Here is a 27,462-nt window from a genome sequence, read left to right on the forward strand (position 1 = left end):
CGCCGTGGCGGGAGGATGAGTGGCGGCTTGAGCTCCCGGTGCCGTGGTGACGGTGCTCCCGAGACGAGGAGTGGGAGCGGGTGTGGCCGTATTCGTCCTGCGGCCACAGATCCTCCTCCGGCGGCTCGTCGTAGTCATGGTATGTGTGTTTGACGTGGCTCCGCCTCCCCGAGGAGTGGCCACTGCTGCCATAGTGACGGGAGCCACGGACGTCGCGTGGCTTCTCGAACCAGTCCGTTTCCTCCTGGCCCAAGTGGTAGGCTTTAGAAACCAAAAGCAGATCACAGTCAATCTCCAGATCCGTTGGTGACAAAGGCATGCTGCCTGAGGCCATGCAAAATCAAAGGACAGAGGAAAAAAAAAGAAACAGAAAAAAGAGACCAAACTTAAAGACCATGCATACCACACAGAAACGCAGAGAAAACAACACACAGAAATATAAAATCATAGAAATACAACATATACACACAAAAATACATGAGATACATGTATATCACATCACAATTGATTTTACATATACAGCATTCATATTCAGTTGATGCATAAACATTCAAACACAAACAAATATGTACATCCAATGATATGAAAAATGATAATAATGAAAGTGATGCACCTTGAAAACATGCAAAAGTAAGAGAAAGGGGAAAAAAGGAAGAGTCTGACACAAGACGACGGCTCATGCAGTTTCTGTGCCGGCCACAGCTCAGACACTCCGTTCTGACGAGAGCTGCTAAAACGCCTGGAGACGCAACACGGACATGCACTGTCATTTAAAACTCTTTTTACTCCTGCCACTATCTCTCTCGCTCTTGGTGGGTGGGGGACGTTTTAGAGTAGGCAGTGACTTTGGCACTCAATGCCCAATTACCTTCACTGTCTGACACAGCACAATGATAATCGTCTATAATGTACATATCGTCAGATTTGTAGACGTGCGTCCTGGGCAAGTCTCTTATGTGGTCCTGCACGTCTGGCAGGGAGTGGCTGGAGCCGTATGGATTGTAAGGATCTGGCCCAACGTAGCCACGTCCACCCATGGGTTTCCCCATAGGGCTGAGTGGACTCTCCTCCTCTGAGTACTGTGAGCGCAAGGTGGGACGCCCACTGTGGCCACCGTAGCCACTCCGATACGACCTCTCATAGTAGTCCCGCTCGTACGATCTGCTCCGATAGCCTGAGTCCCTGGTTGCGACCTTGTCCATTACCGGTACGTAACCGGTGGAGCGGGACCTGCCTTGGCTGTACAGTCGCTCGTCTTCCTCGTAGTAGCCCCTCTGAGGGTCGTAGACGGCCTTGCGCCCAAGCCCGTAAGCGAACTCATCCTGGAGCTTTCGGGAACGGGAGCCGGAACCGTAGCCACTGGTTGCAGCCGTACTCATGGTGTAGGAGGCCAGGTCAGCCTCCACGTCGCGGGCCTCCTCGATGGGCGAGAACTTGGAGATCTTCTGCTCCATGCCTTGCTTTCGGTGCTTGCTCCTCTTGGTGGACATTACAGCTGGAGCCAAACTCTTGGACGATTGCCTCTGGGCTGCACGTGAACTTGTCGTTGACGAGTGCTTGTAGTCGTCATAGTAATAGGACGATCCCCCACCCATGCTACCGCTGCCCACTACCCGGCCGTACATATCTGCCCCTCGCGGATGGTAGCCGCCGGTGCTCTTACCCCTGCCTTGGTGATGGTCGTACAGGTCTTCCTGCTGCCCGTCCTCTGGTCGGCCGTAGGAGCTCCCTCCTCGTGTGTGGACGGCGTCGCCCCCGTAGCGCCCGTGACCCTCGGTGCGGTGCGGGTCAGCGGTTGTGCCCATGCCCTCCTTCGTCAGCTCGCTGATGTCATCGATCACCAAATAGCTCTTAGCACCGTTTTGATCCAGGTTAGAGGAACCATACAGACCATCACTGGCATAGGTGGAAGAGCTGTCGACCGAGTGTAGTCGGTCAGACGCCTGGCCATATGCACTAGACATTGTAGTTGTGTACTGTCCATAGGAACTGGCTGTAGTTGTGGTGTAGCCATAAGTGTTAGCGATAGTGGTCGTGTACCCTCCATAAGAGCTAGCCGCAGTTGTAGTGTACTGGCCATAAGAGCTTGCTGTGGTCGTGGGGTAGCCTCCGTAAGTGCTGGAAACAGCAGTGGGGTATGGACCATAGCTGGTTGCCATGGTTGTTGCATACTGTCCATAAGAGGCGGCCATACCTGTCTGAGAGTAGGAGGTGTCTTGAGCAGTGGTTGTTACAACAACTGTTGGGTTGCTTATGATCTCATAATTAGTGGGCATCTTGTGCTCCAAATCAGCCAATGAGGTCTGTCGGGGCCTCTGGTGCACAGTGAGGATGTCAGCCTGAGGTTGGTAAGTGCTTGCCTGGCTGACCGGGTAGGGTGGTGCCTGGCTCGGGTATGGCGTAGTGTGGGCTGGGTAAGGAGGTTGACCACCAGGGGGTGGAGGCTGCTGGAACCCGGGATGTCCTGGCTGTGGTGGTTGCTGCACACTGTGTTCAGTTGGGTAAGGAGGTTGGCCTGGTGGATAGGTTTGTGAGGGGAAGGTCCCTGGAGTCTGGTATGATGGGGGAGGATGATGGGTCTGCAGAGGGGTAGGTTGAGGGAGAGCCTGGGCCTGGGAGACACTGGGGTAGGGAGGCTGGTTGTATCCAGTGGATTGGAAAGGGGTTGTGGGCTGTGGGGCGGGAGCTGGCTGGCTCTGGGGGAACTGGTAGGAGACGAATGATGAAGTAGGAGGGTACTGGGCGGCGGTACTCAGCTCACTGGAAAACTGGCTGAGGGGCGCCGTGCTTGGTCTCGTCAGCAGGCCGTTGCTCTCGTACGACACCGCAGCCGCTGCCAACCGCAGGTTGTTGAGCTCAGAGTCTGACATGTAGTCTCGTGCATCGCCCATGCAGCGCAGGTACGCCAGCTCCCGCCTCTCTCTCTCCTTCACCAGAGTCTCTTTGCGCTGATGGATGCCCTGCTCCAGGTAGCGGAGCTTGGCGTCAATCTCCTTCTCCTCCTCCTCCAGCTCTGCCTGCTGCTTGCGGAGCTTGGTAGACTCCTGCTCCACCGCCTTCAGCTCGTGGGTCAGGTCCTTCAGCAGGCTGGCCTTGGCAATAAGGCCAGGGCTGCGGCCAGCCTTCAGAGAGGGCACCGAGGGCATATACATCTGGGGCAGGGCAGGGGTGACCATCGACAGCTGGGTCTCGTCGGGCGGGGGGCTGGGCAGGGTGCGCTTCACCTTCCTCAGGAGGGAGCTCTGCTGCAGGGCAGCCAGCTGCAGGGGCACAAAGGCCAGGGAGAGTGGAGGTGGGGTCAGCACAGCATGCAAAACAGGGCATCAGAAAAACACAAGTTCACACTGGCACATCGCGATGGAAAGCAGTTCACATATCTGACGATGGTATACATCTTACTGTTGTTAATTAATTATATAAATTGAACTGAAATATAGATATAGAATACTGTTATAGAATATAATGTCTATATGACATAGAAACAAATATGAATATAAACAAAACATTTTTGCAATGAAATCATCTAATTTCGAGAAAGTAAATGTCATGTAAAAATCAGGTCTATAGTTGTGTCATACAAATTACAGAACCAAGAGCCCATTGACTCACTCCTTACATGACAGGTTGCTATGATTTCCAATACAAATACCTGTGGGTAATGACTCTCTCCAAAAGTGACATGCACTGTGAGCCCTCTTACCACCATTCTGGCTCTGAACCTTCATTTTAATTGATTTATTTCAAACAGAGTCAAGCATTTGCCCTGTCTTATATGCTCAACAGGAAATTTCTGCTGGCTGGATAATGACTCCAGCCCAAAAGATGTCAGTGCTATGAAAGAAATCTTTACTGCAGAGTTTGATTATCTTACAATGGATGTAAATAAGGCATGCAATAAAGCTAAGAAGGAGATAGATTTTTTTTAGACTGAACTAGATTCATCTTTTGAGAAAACCCAAATGGCACAAAACTGCTTTTTCTAAGTTTTAGGTCAATAGGCAACAACAGTGCTACTGCAAGACTCCAATAGGAATAAACGTCTCAAATGAATTCATTATTTCCTAATTTTGATTAAATGTGTACTTGGGAAGAGTGAAAGGCTGGGTCAGAATATTAAATATTCAGAAGGAAAAACTGGGTGACTATTAGACAGTAGTACTTTTGAATGCATTTTAGGGGATACAATTAATAATTGATAGATCAATAAAGTAAAGTAAATCCACAACGGCAGATAGTAAAATAAGCATTTAGTTATGATACCAACAGCGACTCAAGTAGGACTAAATAGTCTACATCAAATACTATACAGCAATAGACAAAATACCACAATTTCATACAGGGAGCACAGCTGCAGCTTTCCCAGTTATATAGCAGGCTTTATTGAACTATTGAAAATCATTTAAAGTTGTTCCACAATGAAAGCAGCGGAGATATTAATGCTGTATGCAATTGTTAAAAAAATAACCTTAATGCCTACCTGACTCTGGAGTGCCTGTTGTTGAGAGAGGTATAACCTGGCCTTTGCATGGTCATCTGTGGTTGGGCTGAGAGGTTTGGGGTCTGACATAGACCTCTGGACATTCTTCATTGGTCGAGGCAGAGTGGAGTGCCTCTGGGGTGACTCTGCAGTATAGGATTTCTGCTGTGGAGTGACATGAGCCTTATTCAGCCTTTCACTGGATGCGAATGATGTCTCAATTAGGCGATGAGGAGACGCAAGCGGGGATACTGGCGAGTACAAGACCTGAGGAGACTTGGGTGGCTGCCGGATCAGGTTAGACAGAGATTCATTGTGCAGATGGTGCTGCTGCTGGTAGCTGATCTCTAATGGATCTGGCTTTCGCCGCTCAAACTTGGATGCCTGCTGACGAGAAGAGAGGGAATCTGACGAACCAACAAGCTGGACACTTGTGGAGTAGGGACTGATGGTGGTCGCCACACTGATCTGTGGTACAACCACTCCCTGCGACTGGGCCTCGGTGTCTGTTTGGCAAGCTAAGCTCTGGCCTTTCTGTGTCCTCTCAGGGCCAGAGATGTAGTGGACAATTTCAACTTTATTTGGGTCAGGCACAGTCACTTGAATGGCAGGGGAGACTCTTCCCAACTGCTCTTTGTCTGTTTGACTAGAACAGTCTCGGATGGTTTGAATGGCTATGCTGGATGAGGACACCTTGGCAGCTGTGGAGGTGGTGGCAGTTGCGGAGTCAGTCTTGGCATCAGCCCCAGACTCGGAGTGGCGGGAATGGCGGGACCGCCGGCGTCTGACTGGTTGCTCCCACTCTGCCTTGTCCTCATCATCGTCTGTCTGGACACTGCAGTCAACGCTACGCCTGGTACGTCTCCTTCTGGACATAAGGTACCTCTCCTCGCCATCCTCTTCATCTGTTTGCACACTGCTGTCCACAATTCTTCGTGTCAGAGGGAACATCGGCTCTCTTCCATCTCCGTCCTGGAGACGAGGCATGGACCTCTGTTTCCTCATAGACCTGGTTTCCTGCTCCTCACGCAAACACATCTCTGATGCAGAGTTGGGCAAAGACCTAGAGGCCAGCTGAGAATCACTGTATGGCATTTCTGGGACCAGTTCATGTTGAATAATTCTGCCTGTTTGATCGCAAATGACATTGGCTGTGGCCACGGCTGCTGCAGCTGCAGCGGCGGTTTTCTGTCTCTTTTGTTCTTCAAGCTGCTGCTGCAGTTGTTGCTGTAAAGACTGTATCTGGTCAAGTTGTGCTTTCTGCTGGGCAAGCTGCTCCTTCTGCAAGACGAGCTGCTTTTCTCTCTCGGCCTGCTGCTGATGTATGACCTGCTGCTTGATGGTCTGCAGCTCCTGGATCTCCTGGTGTACCAACATCTGCTCCTTCTCACGTTGCCGTTGTAGCTCAACTCGCTCCCTTTCAAGCTCCTCCTGCAGACGAAGCTGACGTAGCTTTTCCAGCTCCACACACTCTCTCTCAAGCTGAAGCAAATGTTCCTGTTGTCGCTGAAGCCTCTCTTCTTCTGGGTCTTTTGGTGCTGTTGCAGACGCATCACTGGTGGTGGTGGCAGCAGGTGGGGTTGCTGGAGGTGGCTGAGACTGGGATTGGCTTGGTGGCTGACCATGAGTTGGTGGGTAGGCATGAGCCATGGGAGGCTGAGGTTGGGTTGGTGCTTGAGGCTGAGTAGGGGCTTGCCCTGATGGTTGTGTCTGTGTGTGCTGGTGAGGCTGTGTCAGATTCATAGGCTGCTCTTGTGGTTGGTTTGTTGGCACAACAATGGGTGTTGGTCCTAGCATTGATGTGGGCTGGGCACCTAGTGCACCAGATGATATGGGAGCAGTGATAGTCCCGGATACTGCAGAGCTCACAGGAGACTTCCCAAGGTACATAGGAGCATCTTGAACCATGGTCATTGGAGGTGGCTCACTGACTGCAGCAGCGGTGGTTGTTGGGAATTGGCTGGGTGCTGGGAAACGGCATGGGCCCTGTCCAGACATGGGTATCCTTGGAGTCATCACAGGCATTCTAGTGAGGCTGGCCAGAGGCACTGGGGTCATGTTTGGTGTGGGGTATGGCCTGTAAACACCTCTGAGCAATGGCCTTAGCACAGAGGCTGGCTGTGTTGTGATTGGTACGGTGGAGGCAATGGGAGTGTTGATTGTGGAGAAAGTCATACCGTCAGCAGATCTTATGGCAGATGGGTACATTGCTCTAAGACTTGCTTGTCTGGCATTAATGAGATTGGTTAATGCTTGACTGTGAGAGAGAGGCTTTCCATCTGGACCATACATTAGATTGGGCCTGAGTCCTGCCAGACCTTGTGGCAGACCCATTCTACCTGGTGGAATACTTCCTCTTCCAGTACCAAATTGCGCTGCAAGATCAGGGTTGCTGCCAAAGCGGTCCATTGAATTCAAGGCTGCACACATACGGCTTATCTCCCGAGCAGTAGTTGCACTATATTGAGCAAGATTAGACTCCTGGAAATTTGCTAGATCTCGAGCAGAGTATCCATAGTCTGCACTAATGTTAGATAGAGAGTTGTATCTTCTTATAGGTAGAGGAGGAACTGTCACATCTCCTCCATGTCGTAAATCAGTATAAGAACCATACTGGAGTCCAAAGCCCATCTGACCTCGTTCATAGGGATTTTTCATTGAACTGAGATCCACAGCATATTCTCCAGATGCTTGAAGGTGTGGGTCAAGCTTTGAATGGAAGGACGATAGTCCTGCATCAGCTAGGTTAGTGTCGGACATAGATGGTTGTAGCCGACTAGGGAAGGGCAGTGTATAGGATTTCATAGCTATATCCTGATAATTCAGGGCATCTACACCAGTCTCAATTGGTTGGTAAAGTTGTGGAGGTGCAGATGGTGGGCGTGGGGGCTCACTGACACCAGGTGCTTCCTCTGCATTTGGCTTTTGGGAGAACGGACCTCCAACACAACTGCCACCGAAGGGTAAATTGTAAACAACATCACAGCAGGCTACTTGATTTTCTGCTTTAATCTGGCCAGTCAGATCTACAATATCCTGACCCTCTTCTGGCCTAATAAGCTGGGAAACTGGACCTCCTTGTGATATACCATCCATCTGTACCATCACTGTATGAGGTTTGGTAGTGGCCAGGTTCACTATACCTTGCGCAGGTGGCATCTCAATGGGCGCCCCAGCACTGTACATCTCACCAGCAGGTGATATGGCACTGACAACAGGTTGGGCACTGCTGGTTTGGCTCACCACCAGGTCTTTCTTTAGCACTGGGGTTTGACCGCTCAGGTTGAATCTTGAAAATGAACCAGTTTGCTGCAGTTGGTGATGCTGCTGAAGCTGGTGTTCCAGTATCTGCTGCTGCTGTTGAAGCTTTTGCTGCTGCTTACGTAGCTGCTCCTGCTGAAGGCTCAAGTCCTCAAGCTTTGCATCAATCTTTGGAATTGTTGGGTCGATCTGAACAGGCTTTGATGGAGCCAGGCACACAGCTACCATACCCTGACCCAGATCCATTCTGTTCTGGAGAGGATCGCCATATATAACAGGTTGCTTGTGTTGAGAAATGAACATGGATGCTGCCACTGTGACACTCACAGTCGTAGGTGTCGAAGCCATCACATGTGGTTGCTCCTGAGCATTGAGGTTCATGATCAGTGGCTGGACAATTGTTGAGTGCCGAATAGGGCTGCCCTCTGCACTGCCTGAGAACTTTCGTGAGTCTGTGGCTAATGAAGTTAAGTCCATCCCCTGGTCTGTCATGATAATTGGAGTTGGCTTTAATGGAGTCCTCAGGTCTACTACACTCCCACCAAGAATCATTTGACCTTGTTCCACTCTGGAGGTGCCCGGAACAGTAGATATTCTGCAGAGTGATATGTTTTCCATAGAGAGAGACCCACGAGTGTATGTGCTTGCAGTTGTGACCATGCTTGTGCCAACACTGACTTTCTCAACACGGCGGGTCCTGTAGAGACCATGGGAAGGTGACTGCTGATGAGGTGGTGTGTCTGGAGGGCTCATGGGTGGGGAGTAGGAATCGAAAGTAGACTGACGACTGAATCTTGTGGGTGAGGAGAGAGGAGAAGTGGCAGTGTTGACAGTCACTGGCCTAGAAGGACTTGTGGGCTCATAATCCATTGGAGCCTCTTGCGAGGACTGTTGTCTGAAAAGACGAGGAGACGCTGACCTGTGGGGTGTCTGGGTCCCCTGAGCTATCACTGGAGAGGTAGGGGAACCCCCTGCTTGCGCAGAACTGAATGTCTGGGTTGAAAATTCCGCTGTCCTCCTACTGTGGTGTGTTGGGCTGTGTGTTGGCGATGTAGTTGGGGAGAGTGGAGGACTGGAACTTTTGTAATAAGAGTACACTTTGGTTGTACGAGGCTCCATTGTGGTTTCTGATGAGGTTGAACTGTCTCTCATTTGTACTCCTCTGCTCTCGGCCACCCTCCTTCCTGAGCTGTCTCTTTGACTGTATGCCTGAGTCATCTCTGCTATTTTGCTGGAGACGTTTGAGACTGTGGTAGTAGTTGTGGCAGTGCTGCCAGTTTGGCGGCCATACAAATTAGACTGTGTTGAGGTCACTGTGTGACTGACACTGGTGTGGGAGACTGTTACGGCATCTCTAGCGTATACACCGTAGGCTGCTATCGTAGTGGCCGCAGCTACAGGAGTTATGCCATTTTTACCGGCTTGACCTTTGAGCCTGTCTTTTTGAGCATCTTTTGAAAAATGCTGAGTCACACGTACGTCAGGAATGCCCCTCCCAGTTTCAGCGAATGAAACAGGGGCTGAGAGTTGAGTGGGGCTAGTGCCAGGGGTCAAAAGGGCATTACTTTGCTCCAGCAGTTTGGCAAAAGCTGAGCCTGTATCTAGGAGTTGCTTGTCAGGATAGGTCCCCTCAATATCCCCTTGTTCATCCAACTCTTTTGTGATGTTCTGGGAGGTCTGACGAATCTCTTCATAGATATCCCCACTCTCCTCATTGTCATACTCAGTTTCATCTTGATCGACATATTCATACTCATCCTCATACTGCTGTCCATTTCTTATGCCCTCCTGTTGAAAGGCGCTTGTGTTGTACTGCTGCCCTGAGCGAGACTGCTGCTGCGGTTGCTGCTGCTGCTGCTTCTGTTGCTTTTGCAACATCTCTGCTTTCCTCATCATTTCTTCATAGACCTCTTCGGCACTCTTTAAAGGCTTGCCACTCACTGAGGTAGTCGTGGTTGTGGTAGAGGAGGTCGTTTCAGGCTTTTCAGTGGGAGAGTACAGAGACATAAATGTTGGAAGGTTGTACTCACTGCCGGACTTGTAGAGCTTGGATGATACCTCATAGCCCTCAGCCTCCGAGTCAATAGAGGGAGAGTACTCTGAGCAGGAGGATCGGTGCAATTCCTCCATTTCAGCAGCCTGTCTCAGCTCCTCTGTGGGGGAGGCATCTTCAATGGGAGACAGGTTACTGGGAGGAGTTTTGGACCTCTCCCTCCGCCTCTGAGCCCTCAATTCCTCCTTGTCTCGTTTGGTCTTTCGGGCCGTGCTGCGTATCCTCTGTTGCTCTACCTCCCGCATTTTCTCCTGCTCCCTGAGGAGCTCCTCTTCCTCTCTCAGCTCGTCCTCCTCCGAAGAGTCCTCGATGGTGGGCAGCAGTGGGCCGTGAGAGCGGTGACGGGCCTTCCTCTGCTGCTTGGCCTCTTCCAGCCTCTGCCTACGGCTGGGGCTGCTGTCGCTGTCATCCTCCATCGAGGAGATGGAAGTGGGCGAGGTGCCAGAGGTGTAGCTGGAGGTGGTGGGTGGTAAAGTGGAGGAGTACTCTCCTCTTGAACGCTCCTCTGGGGAGCCTGTGAGGCTTTCCATCTCAAGCTCGGGTTCTCTGTCCAGGCTTAGGTCATTCTCATTGCTCAGTTCGATGTCTCGGGTGTAGCTGTTTGTGTTGTTTAACTCTATGGTCTTAAATCGGCGCAGACCACCTTGTGAGGCCATCAAGTCCTCCTCTCCTTCCTCAGCATAGCCTTTTTTCACGTCACTGGATTTGGTTTCTTCCTCGAAGCTGCTTGAGTGATGTGTGAGGCGCCGTTTCTCTTTCCCTGATTCGCTGGTGTGCTTGTGTGTCTTTTTCGATTTTTGGTATCCATATCCCTCGTCTTCCTCTTCCTCCTCCTCCATTTCCTCCTCCTCTTCCTCTTCGTTATCCTCATCTGCACTCATCTCCATAATCTGCCTCCTCATATACTCCTCATCGGTCATTTCAGAGGGATCTGGTTTCTTTTTGTGACCACTCTCCTCTCCTGCGGCAGCCATGGCGCGAAGCTCTCGTTTGGCCTCCCAGTCGGCCAGATCTTCCTCTTCCTCCATGATGTCCTCCAACTCTTCGTCTGAGTCGTAAGCCTCAGGACTGACCGAAAGCGAATGTGGCCGATGTCCCGCGTCTCGGGAATGATGCCGACCTCTGCCACGCTCATGCTCCCTGTCCTTCTCCTGGTCTTTCACCTTGGACTCCAGCAGTGGTCTCATGGAGCTCTCCAGCTTGGTGATCTCGGAGGGGCTGGGAGGAGTGTGGCAGCCGGTCAGGCCTCTCTCACTCAGCTTCATCTCCTCCTCCTGGATAAGGCCGGTGATCTCGCTGTGTGAGCTCGAGATGCCGTCTGAGGAGTACCCAGTGTCACTCAGGCTCTGGGGACTCCTGGAGAGGTCATGGGTGCTGTTTGTTTTGTTCGCCTCCTGAAGGAAAAAAAACAGAACAAAAAATGTACAAAAACCATTTACATGTATTCATTTAGCAGACGCTTCTATCAAAGCGACTTACATAGGTCAATTATTTTACAAGGGCCACTGTCCTTGGACTCGGAGCAACTTAAGGTTAAGTGCATTGCTCAAGGGCACAACGGTGGAAGCCAGGGATAGAACCCACAACTTTTCAGGCTGCTGCATGCTAGTCCAGCTCCTTAACCACTAGGCTACCACCGCCCACACCACCTTGATTAGACTTGCAAAGTGAAAGATGGCTACACTCTAAAAAATGATTCAGAGGTTAGTGATAAAACTTAAAATGAAGAACATTTTCGACATAAAAAAATTAAGTTTGCTACTTGTACATGTATAGGTGAGTTGACAATTTATTTTAAGGAGTTTGTAATACTGAAAAAGAAAGAAAGCTGTCTCAACTTATTCATATATGGATTTTCAACACACAGTCTTGCTTTCACCTAACAATAGAAAGTATTAAGTTCCTGAAACTTGTAAATCTCGTGACCAAACTTATAAAGCTAATAACACGATTGAACGTTCAGGACCTTCCAGACCACGCCTGAGAAGTAACAGAAATTATGGCACAGGATCCTGTAGCCTGCATCGAACATCACAGGTGCGTGCAAAGTAGTCTAGCCTACTATTTTTGTGTTTGTTTTAAAAAGCAACAGCTATCAAACAACGGCACACAGTGCATCAAAATCTTTGTCACGTGACACTCAAATGAAATTAAGCTACAGCTTGCCCTTTTGCTAATTTGAATATTTGAAAAGATGGATTTTAGCTATCTACAGACAGTAGCTATCGTGTCTTCCAAGCTAGCTGCTGCTTGCCGCGTAATTAAACCATTTGAAAAGATGACTTTGGTAGCTGGCGTCTTCAAAGTTACCTGCAGCCTGCCCTTTGATCATTTGGAGTTAGTAAAGGTAAATTTAGCTGTCTGGTGTCTTCAAATTTCACCGTGGCAGCTGTATTCCGCACTTAACATTTTAGCATTGCTAGTTCTAGCACTGCACGTGTTTGAGGATCATATTTGGTCGTCCTAGTTAAGCCTAACATTGTCACTATTTATGAAGGTTTGTGGGCCATTTGACATTCTTAGCTTAACCTGAACATAGGCCTAATAGGTAGGCCAACATTTATTTATTTTTGAAGTTTGAGAAATATTATGTGTCAATCCCTGCAAACCATGTAGATTTTGTTCATTTTGTTGTTTGTCTTGAGGTAAATTTTCTAACATTGTGCCTTTCTTTTTATACAGATAAATGACAATTCAGACGGAGCTCTACATTCATTCATTGCACAACTGGACCAGTTGCCATTGCTTTAAAATAAACAATGCTTTCAGAAAATTTAAATTGCTGTGTGCTTTTATTCAGACAGAAGTGAAGTAAGTTACTATAACTTAAAAAGATCCATGCAAATTGTTACCTTAATTTTTTTTTTAGTCATTTCAACTCAAGTTGTTTTTGAGTAAATATTGTGAGACTTTTATAGTGAGAAGAACTCAATTAGTTTAGCACAATCAACCTGATTTGTCCTCTAAAAGCTTAATTAAGTTGAACCAACTTAATTATATTAATTTGATCATATAATATAATTCAGTTGTTCTAACTATATAAGTCTCACAATATTTACTCAAAAACGGCTTGAGTTGAAATTACTTAAAAAGATCCATGCAAATTGTTACCTCAATTTTTTTAAGTTGAGTAAGTGTATTATTTTTTAGAGTGTAGCCTTTTCTACACTCAAGGCATTCCATGAATATATCTACTTTATCATTTATACTCTCCAGAAGTCATAGTGTTCAGAGTTAATAAAGCTCATTTGAGTGTTTGCATACACTTAAGAGTTATTTTATGGCCACATCGGCTATGGAGTCCCTGCATATTCATGCAGCTTCTGCTCTTTGACTGTCTCAAAGACTGACAGCTCAAATGAAATGAGGCGGCAAAAAAGACATTACTGTCTTCTTCCACTGCCACCTACTTCTGTCTTTCCTCCTCTCTCTAAGTGTAAATCTATCACTATCGCTTCCTCAGCACTGTTTTCCTGAGCATAAATCCCACAAGTCACCAACTGAAACCAGAGTAAGCAGAGCAGGGTTTTTAACAAAGGCAGTTATTCTCCTCTACTATAAAGATTTCAACTTTAAGTGCAAGTGAGTTTTGATGTTAAAATCCAGTGGGTGAACTTGTGAGTTATATGCATATAATATTATACTCCTTTCTAAAATCTTGAATGTATTAAAAATGCAAAACATTACAGTTTGGATTAACTCGGTTAACTTGACAAATTCTACCCACTTACATTTCAGACATATCAGTCCTCATCTTTAATCATCCAGCAGTCTTTTCAGCTGTCTATCTTAATTTCATGCAAGAGGAAATTATGACCAAATTATGTCTCACCTCATAATATCTTGACTTTTGAGATTCCCTCTTCTCATCTTTAGCTGGAGTAATGGTTGGTGTCTGCTCTTGTATTCCCTTCTTAAGAGCAGGCTTAGAGTCCTTGGACTCGGATTCCTTCTCCGTTTTGGAGGTGGTGATATCCTTCTCCAAATTCTTCTGCTGTTTCTGCGTCTCGCTGGGGGTAGTGGTCTGTACAGGGGCTTTTGCATCCCCAGGTGCCTTAGCAGCCGTTGGGGCGAAGGGACCGCTCCCCTGAGCCAAGGGAGCTTTCTGCTGTGATGGCATTGCCTTCCCGTCCTGCTGCTGATTGGACACTTTCTGAGAGGGCGGCTGCTGAGCTGGCTGCTGACTGGCCGGTGCCTGGTGTCGAGGCGATCCCATTGGTTGGTGCTTAGGAGACGGCTGGGGAACAGGAAGAGGCATGTCTCCGAGCCCGCCTGACATTAGCCGCTGTGTTTGACAGTTCAGGCAGAGCCATTCTTTTTTCTGCAAAAAGAAGACCAGAACAGGCCTGTTAGGCAATGGTTAACTTAACAAATAGGCTGACAGAAACAATTCACATGCTAACTGAATTTCATTAAAGGCTTGGCATATTGTGAGTTCTACATTATGAACTGCTTGGATATGATAATTCCATTTCAGTGTATTTCAGTCAAGTTGCACTTTCACAAGATGTCAAACATGTTTGCAAAATATACAGTATCTCTGGTTGAGATACTAGAAAACAGCAAATAATAAGGGTGTCTCATAAGGGTAAAATGTCAATCCCAAGAGAATGAAACATATTCATAATTGTAAGTGTAAAATCGGACTCTGACCAAAACAAAGCATTGAATGTGTTGGAGGGGGGGTGTTGATCATCTCTACTTAAATTTGTAAAATTGGACCATGGCAATGAGGGTGGGAGGGGTACAAAGAGGTATACAGAGAGAATGGTTGAGGCGGATGAGTGAAGTGAAACAGCAGAGGAAGCAACAGGACAGATTTAGGCTTTTGGCATTCGCAGCCCAGGGAAAGCCTCTCTCCGTGTAATAGCTAGTAGCCTGGGCATTACAGGGCACACATCTGGGGCATCTGCATATACACAACCTGTACCTATGCGTCACCTAGCCACCATAAGCCTCTTATACCCACAAGACCTAATTTTGTCCAACAACCACCTTTCATAACCATTTAACCTCACCATCCATGGGACACTTCCGATAACTGACACTGTGCCCGTTCCACCTTCCAGAAATACCTCAAACACATGAGAGCAATGGATTGCAGGGGTATGTGACTGCTCAGCAAATTGACTCTAAGTAGAGTTTGCAATCCAATTCCATGATGGAACTTAATGTCGCCAGAGCTAATGTCAGGAGTGTGACTAAGAATGACTCAAACATCCACTGGTCAGGGAGTGACCCTTTTTAATATGTGCCAATGTACATTAGTGTAAAAAAAGAAAAGATGTGGAATGAGAAATGAGCAGAATATTAAAGACTGTGTGTGTGTGTGTGTGTGTGTGTGTGTGTGTGTGAGTGTGTGTGTGAGAGAGAGAGAGAGCGAGAGAGAGAGAGAGAGAGACTGAGACTAAATACTGTATGTAGCGCTGAAATGTAAAGCCAACCATTAAGATGATGAGGGGCCATTTCTGTGCTAATGCTAATGTGCTAATGTTCTATTATCTAAGCCTCAAAAGAACTGGGTGGCAGGCAACAGTGTGGTAATAAAGACCCTGTCATAAAAAAGAAAACACTCCACATAAATAATGTACCACATGCTCACTCTCTCTCTCACCATGAGGAAGTAAAACAGTGTAAGCCTTGGTGACCCTTCCAATTTATACACCTATATGTAGAAATAAAAATAGAAGTGTGCTCTTTGTAGGACAACTGCACAGATATATGAATAATACTTTAACAAAAGATGTTGAGAAGTTAAAGCTAAGTTCAAAGTTGAAGTATGTACTCAACATACAAGTAGAAGTTTTTTCTGCATTAGATTGGATGAATGTGATGCATAGGAAGACATTCCAGTTGCACATATTATGCTGGAAGTTTACAGTTACATTTTGCATTGCATTTGACATAGCCATGCCTGATGACATCACATAAAAATGCCTCCAATCATGGGGATTGAGTCAGGGGAGTTAATGAGTTTCAATTAATGGGAAAGTTTTTCCGGGTCTTTCTGGCTCTTAGCAGAGAGAGACTAGAGTCAAACTTGAAGAAGATACAAGAAGCAGATAAAATCATTTTTGTGTCTATAGCATCTTTGCCTGGATAATCAATGCTTCAATGCTTCAATGCTCTATCACAATCTTGAAATTAGATCTGATTTTCAAACACTAAGGCCAGCACACTGCTTTTGGTCTCCTTTGTACTTTCTCCCCAATTTGTACCAGACACTATATTTACTATTAATAGCTTTAAAGGAGAATTTTCTCTGTTTCTTGAGGTCACCGACTACTGTCGGTACGAAAACAAACAAAACCAAAGCTTGAGTTGCTGCAGCCAGCAGCTAGAGCTGCCGGGCAGCTACAGTGCTACACTCTAGGGTTATGAATATGGGGGCTCCCCCAGAATGTAGCACTGTAGCCAGAATTCTCCTTTAAACTAAGGGTGACTTTTCTAAGATATCTTTCAGGCCCTTTGGGCACAGATGAACACATGATCACACCATATAACACATATGGTGATATATAATATGACATGATATTTGAAGTGGCAGGACAGAGGTTAGCCCATGTCTCTGGCCTCCTATGTGTCATAGCATTATCACAATATTACCCTTAAAGGTGTACCATCACACCGGTGTGACGGGAATGTTGGAAAATGAACATTATAAAGAATATCTGGGTTCATTAAATTCAACATAGAATTTTAGAACCTTGAATTGTTGTGGAACGGAATCTTATGTTAGAATGTTTAGGGATCACATTGGGTTAAGCAAAGACATTTCAAAGCTGATTAATTTTAGGCTACCACACAAGGGAAAATCAGACTGCTTGGCTTGTTTATTGGTCAACAGCCCTCTATAAAAACACAAAAATCCATGTGATTCCTCAAGACCAGTTTTGAATTAATATGTTACAGCACAGCGGGAGGTTAAATGAACACGGATCGGCGATGCCTCTGATGCATGACAATGAAACATCTGCTGCCCCAATGTCCACCACCTCGCCAGCACATTGCAATAAACTGAGCTCAGAGCGCGATAGTTTCTCCTGGGGAAAATGAGAGCTGTTTGGGAACAGCAGAGCGGCTATCCTCGGTGATGATGGCTTGATGGTTTTTGCAATTTAATAGGTTTTGCATGAGGTGCTTTAAGCAGTTTTGCTGTTCTGATTAGTAACCACTAGTGGGTCCATTAGAATGCAGGATGAGAGCACAGTTTGAAAACATTCAGTATCATCTTTGCAGAGTGTATCCAATTATTTTCTATCGCACCACTATGATTCCATAAATATAAGACTCTACACTAGGTCTGAAAATTAGCGTTTGTAATCACAACAGTTCTTGACTACAGCTTCCACTAACTAGTCTGATGTTGATCTTGGCTAACCAACACAATAGACAGCCTCTGCCTGTTACAGCAAAAAAAAACTCATAAAGTGCCTTTAACCAGGGCACACAGATAATATTCTGCAGTATTTTTTTAACAGACATTAGCGACTAACGACACTGAATGTAATGATTGACCAAGAGTCAAAATGGCTGTGATAGGTATGATCATTGGATAGATCTTTACTATTGTTATATGGACATACAGGTATGTATTTTCTGGTTTTATTTTGTTTAAATGATGAGTTTTACACCGATTTAGTGATGGTACTCTATGTAACCTGTGTGTACGCTTTATATATATATATATATATATATATATATATATATATATATATATATATATATATATATATATATATATATATATATTGGCCTTTTTGCCTTAATTCTTACAGGAAGTAAGTGGGAGAGAGAGAGATGGGGTGGGAAATGACCGCAGGTCAGATTCGAACATGCGTTCCCGTGGGCACTTGGACCCGTACATGGTATGGGCGCTGTGGCCTGTTGTGTTACAGTGCCCCGCTACTTGTGTATACTCTTAACACTAGGTTATGGATAGTGGGCGGCTGACTCCTAATGGAGAAAGAGGGAACATTCTGGAACTGAATTTTTTTTCTAAATCCCCACAAGCTTGACAGACAGAACACTGATTACTAAAAGATGCATTGACGACTTTCAGTACAGATATCAGACCGGTGAGAAATTATGATTGCGGTGAACTGAATTAAGCATTACCAGGCACTCTCATTTAATTGGAAAAAGTTCATATTATCTGTGGGTGCAAGGTACAATCTTCCTCTACTGAGCAAAAGGCACAAATTCCCTACAAACACGCAAATTCATCATCATTAGGTTTGTCAACACTACTTTCAGAGGTTGAGGCCCCCTGATGAATATTATTCCAGCAGCTTTGCACATGGCTATTTACAGGCAAAGCAAATTAATTACACCTAAGGGTCAAGCCTGATTTTCACACTTTACACCAGCTTAGTTCTGTAATTGGATCCTGACTGGTGAATTCAATGAAAAATGCAGAGGCGTTCTGTTCCGACTCATTACTTTGCCACTGGGGTTGCAAATTCACTATTTAAAGTATAGGACTGTGTGGCTTCACTTTTTATACATCCCAGTGGGGGCAGAAAATGACTGTGAACACTGTTCATAGGAGCAACTTTAGGAGTATCGGTGATTCCAGTACCACTCTCTCCAGGTGGATGACAGGGCTTTCCACCATAGGGATGAGTGACCATTCTAACATTAACAATGTTTTGTAGTTATTAGTCTACAGTATTGAGCAATGGTTGTAAGGGTGCAGCAGTATAGTATATAAACAACAACAACAAACAATATCTGAAGCATTTCAGACAGGTGCATTGCCACAGTCCAACTGATACAGTAGGTGGCAGCACACAGACTGTGAGAGAGGGGCTAAGAGAGCTAGACCTACAGAGAGAGAGAGAGAGAGAGAGAGAGAGAGAGAGAGATGGAGGGAGGGAGGGAGGGAGACAAAGAGAGAGGGAGAAAGGTGGAGCTGTAAATGATAGATTTCCAGGCCACTGATGAGCACAACCACCTCTCCCGCTAGATCTGACTCATTTTCTCTTTCACTTGTAAGGCAACACCTCCAATCTCTCCCTTTCTATAACTCTCTCTCTCTGTCTCACACACACACACACACTTTCTCTTTCTCTCTCTCTCTCTCTCTCCGTCTCCCTTTCTTACACACACACACACACACACACACACACACACACACACACACACACACACACACACACACACACACACACACACAGTACACACACACACACACACACACACACACACACACACACACACACTGTGAGAAAGTGAGAGGGAAGGACAGGGAGACTACACTCTAGTAAAGGGTGCTTTAAGAACTGCAACACTGCACACCACCATTTATAAATAGTAAAGTGAACATAAGCCCTTCAACCAGTATATATAATCAACCCAGTCCCCAGCATGCAGTCACACTCTCTTTCTCTCTCTCTCTCGGTCTCCCTTTCTTACACACACACACACACACACACACACACACACACACACACACACACACACACACACACACACACAGTACACACACACACACACACACACACACACACACACACACACACACACACACACACACACACACACACACACACACACACACACACACACACACACACACACACACCGTTCTGCTCTGTCACACTTCTTCATCATCCCTCCACAAGGTGGTAAAGAACAGCTCAAAATGGATTGAGAGAGAGAAAGAGAGAGAGAGAGAAAAGAGAGAGAAGGGGGAGGGGACCTGCTGCTGACCTAAGGAAAATGGTGAGGAAGAGGGGGAATGTGAGAGGGAATAGGTGATGGGGTAAAGGAAAAGAAATGTTCAGGAAAGAAGGAGATAATGGCAGCTAAAACAAAGAGAACATTAAACAGACTATGCTACAATAAGATTAAGAAAGTAAATTAGAATTAAACGAAGGAGACGCATCATTTCGGCACTATTTTTCCCTTCCATCCCCCTTTTTTCAAATATCTGTGTGTATTGGAGACACTGGCCCTCATGTATCAATCAAACGGAGAAACCAGCGCAGACAGGGCTCACATGTGATTCGTGAAATGTTAGTATCACTCAAATTCCAGTGTAAGAATGAACGGGTGTTGGTAAATGTGACAATTGAAAGCAAGCGCAATTTAAATATGCACGGCAATGACAGTACGCCTGTCTGAAGCCTATTTTATGTTGTACGTTGGTTTTGCAAATGAGGGCCGCTGTGTCATAAAATCACATTAGCCATATTCTTTATGGCACCATGTCTCTGCCATGAGCCAACTGTTGCTCACCTGATTATGGAGCTGTGTACATTCCATAAGCTCACACACACACCTGAAGTGTGTGTGAGTGAGTGTGTCTGTCTGTGTGTGTGTGTGTGTGTGTGTCTGTGTGTGTGTGTGTGTGTGTGTGTGTGTGTGTGTGTGTGTGTGAGGGAGAGAGATACAATTTGATTGCCACTGTTAAGTGCTAACATCCTGATCCTGTTGTCTAACAGATGGAGATAATCCGAATTTTCGAACATCATTGCCAAAACTAACATGACTCCATGTCTTTTGCTTTGGATTTACTCTGTCAGCTAATCAGTCAAGATGTAAAAGCCTTGTGTCATGTTAAAGAAGACAGGCCCATTTCTTCATCTCTCTGAAGAAGAGTGCGTACATGTGTCAGATCTTTCCAACTCAAACTCAGTTTTTTTTTCAAGAAGTTTTTGAGGTGCCTGGTTTTAGTGCAGTCGTCAGTCCTGCTAACTGATTATGTCTTGCATTACGGCTGGTAATTTGAGTGTGCCAGAACCACACTCTCAAACTCTCTCTCTCTCTCTCTGAAATGCTGCTGCAAACCCACTGCAGCATACCCTTAATGAATTTCCGGCATGTTCTACAAACCAAACCCCCTGGCCCCCAAAGCTTCCGACTTCAAAGAGACCTGTCTTCTCCTTTTGATAAGTCTATATATTTATTTTTTCTGAAGGAAGAGTGGGAGAAGAACTTTACTCATGAAAATGCTTAGGGCGTGGGTTTTGCATTCTGCATACTGAGCAAATTAAAAAGTGATGTTTCACTGTAACTCAGTGGCTGCACAATGTTCAGTATTTCTCTTTTTTTCCCCTTGTTGGTTATCAGTAGAGTGGAAAGTGGAAAGCAGGATGACTCCACTATATTGAACATGTCTTCCACGAGTAGAGCACTTTATTTCATTTTATCTTCTGTGACAACGTATGGCATTGTAGCTATGACATTCATTTAATCCTGTTATCTTTGAAACAGATGCCTTAAGGCTTATAGGCCACAATAAAAGAATATGGATAGCTTTATAGTTTGCATATGTGTGCATTCGGATGACATTAGGCATTTCAGTAAGTAAAATGATGTCTGTGTGTGTGACCTGGTTGTGCTGAAGACTTCATGTGAAAATGTTTTTGTTGAATATTGTCAGTGTCTACATATCTATACATCTCCTGTCCCCCAGTCTACCTCTGATCCTGCTGCAGGGCTCAGTAATGCCAGAAGATTTATATTGATGCTCAGGGTTGGGTAGTAACGGATTACATGTAATCTGGATTACGTAATCTGATTACAAAAATCAAGTAACTATAATCAGCCCAGATTACAACAGTTACATTGTTGGGGATTACCTGATTACATTTTATCATGCAAACAATGCAACTTTTTTATGATAGCCTGGGTATCTTTTAACTTACTAACTTATTTACTAACTTATTTACTATTGGGGCAGGTCTCTCGGCACACTGCCTGATCTTTTCCTCCTAATCTTAAAGGTAAACTATGCAGTATTGGCAATTTCCTTACTGTTTTCCCAGTTTTTGCTTCTTTTTCGCTGGCTCTGTCATGACGAATGTCTGAGAAACTCCATCACTACAGGAATGCTTTACTCAGAGCAAAGAGATTTCTTAGATGTAATGAAATAATAAAGAGAAAAATAGAATGAGAATTCTTTCATCAATTCAGTGGTGGTGTCTTTTACTTAAGGGACATATTTATTGAAGTAATCTAAAAGTAATCCTAAAGTAATCAGATTACGTTACATGTTTTTTGTAATCCAACTGATTACGTTACTGATTGCCATGTAATTTGTAGTCAGTAATGGATTACATTTCAAAGTAATCTGACCCAACCCTGTTAATGCTATACACACAAACTGTATGTACATACACACACACACACACACACACCACACACACACACACACACACACACACACACACACACACACACACACACACACACACACACACACACACACACACACACACACACACAATTTATAGAATACACAGAAGACTGAGAGCTCAGCTCCTCTGTTTGTGCAGTATTAGTGACACTGTTTAACCCCAAGATGGAGGGGGATCGGAGAGCGGGAGATGAAGGGAGGGTCTTACCTGGTAGAAAATGAAAGTGGAATAGGTTGTGTGTGTGTCTCTCTCTGTGTGTGTGTGTGTGTGTGTGTGTGAATGTAAACTTTCTCGCTTGTGTTTTCCCTGACTCAGTGTTATTATACTCTCTCCCTCCTCTGTGCTTGAGTTTATACTATGTGTGTGTGTGTGTGTGTGTGTGTGTGTGTGTGTGTGTGTGTGTGCAAGCGTGGGTGTGTCTGTGTACCACACATGTGTCTGTATCTGTGTGTATTGTCTCAGTTCCATTTGACTCTTTGCCCTTTAAAACAGCTGTGTTGTAATTTCTTCAGTGACACTAGAGTCTTTGCATGTCATTTCAAAACAAACACCCAATGTCATGTGCACTTAGGCCCAGCCCATCCACACACACACACACACACACACACACAAACACACACACACAAACACACACACACACACACACACACACACACACACACACACACACACACACACACACACACACACACACACACACACACACACACACAAAGTATCCAAAGTATCCTTAGGTGGCATGGACACAATGAGCCATTAATCATTACTGCTTAATACCCTGGTGTCATGTTTAAGAAACCACAAATCCTTGCCTACAAGTCCCATGATTCTTTGTGGTGCGTGCAGTGACATGTTCCTGCAGCACTCCAGTGTGATTGGCTGAGAAAGCATCATGGCTGTCCCTTCCCCACGCCATCAAGAGGGGAATGGAGGGGGGTGCACGCACGCACGCTCGACTCAGCACATCTGCACTGAGCCAGAGCGTTCAGACAGGACACCACTGCTCAATTATTCATCACAATTATTCACTGCCTTTCAACACACCTCCACAACCACAGAGAGGGAGGGAGAGAGAGAGAGAGAGAGAGTTGGGAGGGAGGGAGAGAGAGAGAGACAACAAGAGAGAAAAAGAGAGAGGGGGAGAGTGAAAGAACTGAAAGACTAAGATTGAGTGGGGTAGAGAGAGAGAGATGAGAAGGAGGTAGAGAGAGCATGGATGAGAGTGAAAAGAAAACGAAAGCGAGTCAGGGGGAGCGAGCACAAAAGAGAGAGAGAGAGAGAGAGAGAGAGAGAGAGGGAGAGAGGGAGGGAGAGAGAGAGAGAGAGAGAGAGAGAGAGAGAGAGGAAGAAAGAGAGAGGGAGAGAGAGAGAGAGAGAAGAGAGAGAATGAAAGAGAGAGGGAGAGAGAGAGAATGAAAGAGAGAGGGAGGCAATTTGCAGCATATGGTGGAGGCGTCCGTGTGTTTTATGGCTCTTCTCTCTTTGATTGCTGCAGTGTTTTACGGCTTGGAGTGTTTTCCCCTTCTGTGTGTGGGAGTTTAAAGGCGCAGTGTAGGGCTGCAGGGAGGCGGCCGAGGAGGGCCAACCACTTTACTCCAACATACCAAGATGGAGGATCAGCCACTCATCACGCCCAACACAGGCAAGAGGAGAGCAGTCTCCCATTAGCACAGAAGAGAAGCGTGCACACAAATGCACACACACAAACACACACACACACACACACACACACACACACACACACACACACACACACACGCAGACACGCAAGCACACACACACACACACACACACACACACACACACACACACACACACACACACACACACACACACACACACACACACACACACACACACACACACACACACACACACACACACACACACACTCATCTGTGCTATCGCTCACTGGCTCCAGCACAGCGTGAAATGGGGCACTGGCATAAACAATGCGCATTCATTCACAATGCTGTTAGCTCATCAACACACACATGGGTATATACATTCTAAATTCAGTATCCAGTACGTTGTTTATATTAAGTAAAGGACTCAATTCTACATTGAGATTTTTGAGCTTTGTTATGTCCTTGTATATGACCTCCTCTTGTGCTGCTTTTGGTGATGCATGTAGTTTATGCATTAAATGTACAGACAGAGCATCACAATAAACCACAACATCCCAAAAAGCAGCTGAGAAGCACCGTAAGAAGCAGAAATCTCAGAGCGCTGCACTCTAGAATCTTTGATAAGAAGGCTCTACAGACTCTGAGTCTACATTATGAGTCACTCAAAGGCTGGACTCGGACGATAATGGTCAGGTCCTGATGAGAATAAACATTTACACACGCAAACACACACAGACACACACACATACTCTCTCTCTCTAAGACTCTCTCTTTCACTCTCTCTCTCACACACAGACACACACACGCACGCACGCACGCACGCACGCACGCACGCACGCACGCACACACGCACACACACACACACACACACACACACACACACAAACACAGACACACACACACCAGGGGGATTTCATCCAGCATGTAATAGAACCCCAAGAGGCATCACACAGGGCTGATTACAACCCCACCAGTCACCTGGAGGGCAAGTGGCTGGACTGGGGTGGAGAGGACATCATTCAACACTCTGCCATCCTTACAGCAAGGGGAGAGCCTAAGGGCTGATAGTAGTTCTCACCACCCCACTCCCCACCCCATATCTAGTAAATAAACATGCTTATGCCTTTAAGACATACAGTAGTCATACAGATGAGATGGATGGACAAAGCTGTGGATTTGAGTATGCAAGTCAAATTCCAACCATATTTGTTACTGCCCTTAAACGGGTTCACCCACAAGAATAAGTTTTACATTTTCATTTAATTTCATTATCACTGCTCCATCATTCATCAGATAGAATGAACAGAGTGTGACCCTGAATGTCAAACATGAATGGTTATAATGTCAGATACGCATTTTGATGTCTTTATCTAACTTCATCTTTAAAAGTCTCCTTCCTGCAGGAGCAAATTGAAGTAAAGCTCAATTTTTCATCAGCCATTTGGCTCCAGAAAGGCTATAGTGCTATATACATCAATTCTGAGCAGATTGTTATACAGCTCCAAGGAAATACTGTAATTCTTACTCAAGCATTAGCCAAATTTAGGGAGAGCGATTTTAAAGTGTGCTACCCTCATCAATTAATTATTCCAGAAGCACCATCAGAAGACTATGTGCTTTAAGATAGCTATGTCTGTTTATGCTAATAGATAACTACAATGTGTGACAATGTGTGATTTCTTACCAGCCTATTTGGAAATATCTATTTGAGAAACATCTTATTGCATCTTATTATCATTCGATAGCCTATTATGTTGGAAAGTGATGGATTTGAAGCCTTGCCATTGCTTGGGTAAATGTTATTATTAGCTAAAAAGCTAGCAAGTTTAAGGGCAACACTTAAATTGCTAGCAAAGTACCACCATGTCATACGCAGGTACACGCTGGAGTAATCCTACACCATGCATTGATTTTATGTCACATAAACAATTTGCTGCGTGGGCCAACCAAGCAAATTTGGCACTCGCCTGGCCACTAATGTCACAATCGAATCTGATATTGGTGCTGTGTAAGCTCAGATATCAACTGGGGACTTGCCAGGACCTCAAGAGTCAGGTGGAGAGTCCCCATGAACTTACTTCAGATTCAAGTTTGAATAACACGATTCTTGGAGGTAAGCAGGATGTGTTGAATAGGACAGAGAGAGGAATGAGGGGAAAAAAAACAACGATCACAGTTTGAGAGCAGAGAGTGAAAAAGAAATGAAGAAAAAGAAAGGAAAAAAGAAAGAAAGAAAGAAAGAAAGAAAGAAAGAAAGAAAGAGAGGAGCAGGATGAGAAGAAAATGGTAGGGGGGCTACAGAGAGAGAGGGGAGAGTGTGTGGAGACAGAAATAAGCTGCAGACAGAAATAGCACAAGTCGGGCGGATCCTCAATCCTCCCTCAGCAATCTGTGGACAGCCAGAGCCTCCTGCTCTACCGCACAGGCACTTATCTCCCAGCACCCCCTTTCACTGGGAAATTAAGCTCTTCTGTGCATCCGACACACACACACACACACACACACACACACACACACACACACACACACACACACACACACCTACAATCCACACCCACACACCACACACACACACACAGAGTGTAGGCATTCTCACTCTCTTCTTTGCATAGAAGTGTGAACACACACACATTTTGTACCCACTCTTTGTCAAAATACAGTTGCACACTGTGTTACATATTCATCCACACAATCACTCATACAAAGAGAGAGAGAGAGAGAGAGAGAGAGAGGCTCAGAAAGCGTACCTGCAAACTTAAACTCAAAACAGCAAGAGGATTGCTCTTTGTTAAATTATCCTCTCTGTGAGGTTGTTATATAACAAAATGTAGTGTCTGTTACAATCATGGAACTGCCTTTTAATTCTAATCATAATGTACTATTATACAGATAAGACTAGTCTAAACTGAGATACATCTCTAAATGACCAAAAACAATGATGTGACAAACAGTATGTTTTGACAATGAATGTGTGTGCATGTCCAAGGCATGTGTGTGTTATGGGCATGTGTGTGTTATTTAAGTAGGGTCGTCTAAGGATGATGCTAATATGGGCAGAAAGCCCAGGAACCGAGAGGAGAGCAAAAGCACTAACCAGTCACGCCTGCTAAAGTGCCATCTCTTCCACACCTGGCTTACACATACCCTCTGTTATGCATGCACACACACAAAATACACACACACACACTCTCTTACACACACAGTGTACCGCTGAAGTAAGCTCCTCTAGTCAGAGGTGACACATCACATTTCTCACTCTGCAAAGTTCCTGTGAGAACTGGGGACTAGTCTGAGGACATAGAGAGAGAACGGCGGAGGGAGAGAAGAAGACCTGACCATTAGCATAGACTGACCAGAAAAAGAGAGAAGAAGACCTGACCATTAGCATAGACTGACCAGAAAAAGAGAGAAGAAGACCTGACCATTAGCATAGACTGACCAGAAAAAGAGAGAAGAAGTCCTGACCATTAGCATAGACTGACCAGAAAAAGAGAGAAGAAGACCTGACCTTTAGCATAGACTGACCAGAAAAAGAGAGAAGAAGACCTGACCATTAGCATAGACTGACCAGAAAAAGAGAGAAGAAGACCTGACCATTAGCATAGACTGACCAGAAAAAGAGAGAAGAAGACCTGACCTTTAGCATAGACTGACCAGAAAAAGAGAGAAGAAGACCTGACCATTAGCATAGACTGACCAGAAAAAGAGAGAAGAAGACCTGACCATTAGCATAGACTGACCAGAAAAAGAGAGGCACAGGTGAGTCACCTGCACCTGCTCTCTTCAGCACTCCACAAATAGTCCCACTTCCTGTCACTTGCCACATTTTCAACAGTCTAGCATTGCATAAACAACGGATTCCATTGAGCGGCGCCGACAAAAATAGAACTGAATGGT

At 45.6% G+C, this 27,462-nt stretch overlaps 1 protein-coding gene across 2 annotated transcripts in view; it reads right to left on the reverse strand.

Annotated features, from left to right (window-relative positions):
* Positions 1-27,462, reverse strand: part of bsna (bassoon presynaptic cytomatrix protein a) — a 110,780-nt gene that overhangs the window by 16,410 nt on the left and 66,908 nt on the right. Inside the window, exons 4-7 of one of the 2 annotated variants that reach the window (XM_048240610.1) lie at positions 13,624-14,112; positions 4,478-11,185; positions 1,664-3,260; positions 1-261 (exon numbers count right to left, since the gene is read on the reverse strand). The exon at positions 1-261 is cut by the window's left edge and continues 533 nt beyond it. In XM_048240610.1, coding sequence (XP_048096567.1) covers positions 1-261; positions 1,664-3,260; positions 4,478-11,185; positions 13,624-14,112 — 9,055 coding nt within the window. Of the gene's footprint in view, positions 262-868; positions 3,261-4,477; positions 11,186-13,623; positions 14,113-27,462 lie in introns of both variants that reach the window. The other variant, XM_048240609.1, reaches the window with a different exon arrangement.

The sequence above is a fragment of the Alosa alosa genome, chromosome 4 (genome assembly GCF_017589495.1).
Source record: "Alosa alosa isolate M-15738 ecotype Scorff River chromosome 4, AALO_Geno_1.1, whole genome shotgun sequence".
NCBI classification, from domain to species: Eukaryota; Metazoa; Chordata; class Actinopteri; order Clupeiformes; family Clupeidae; genus Alosa; species Alosa alosa.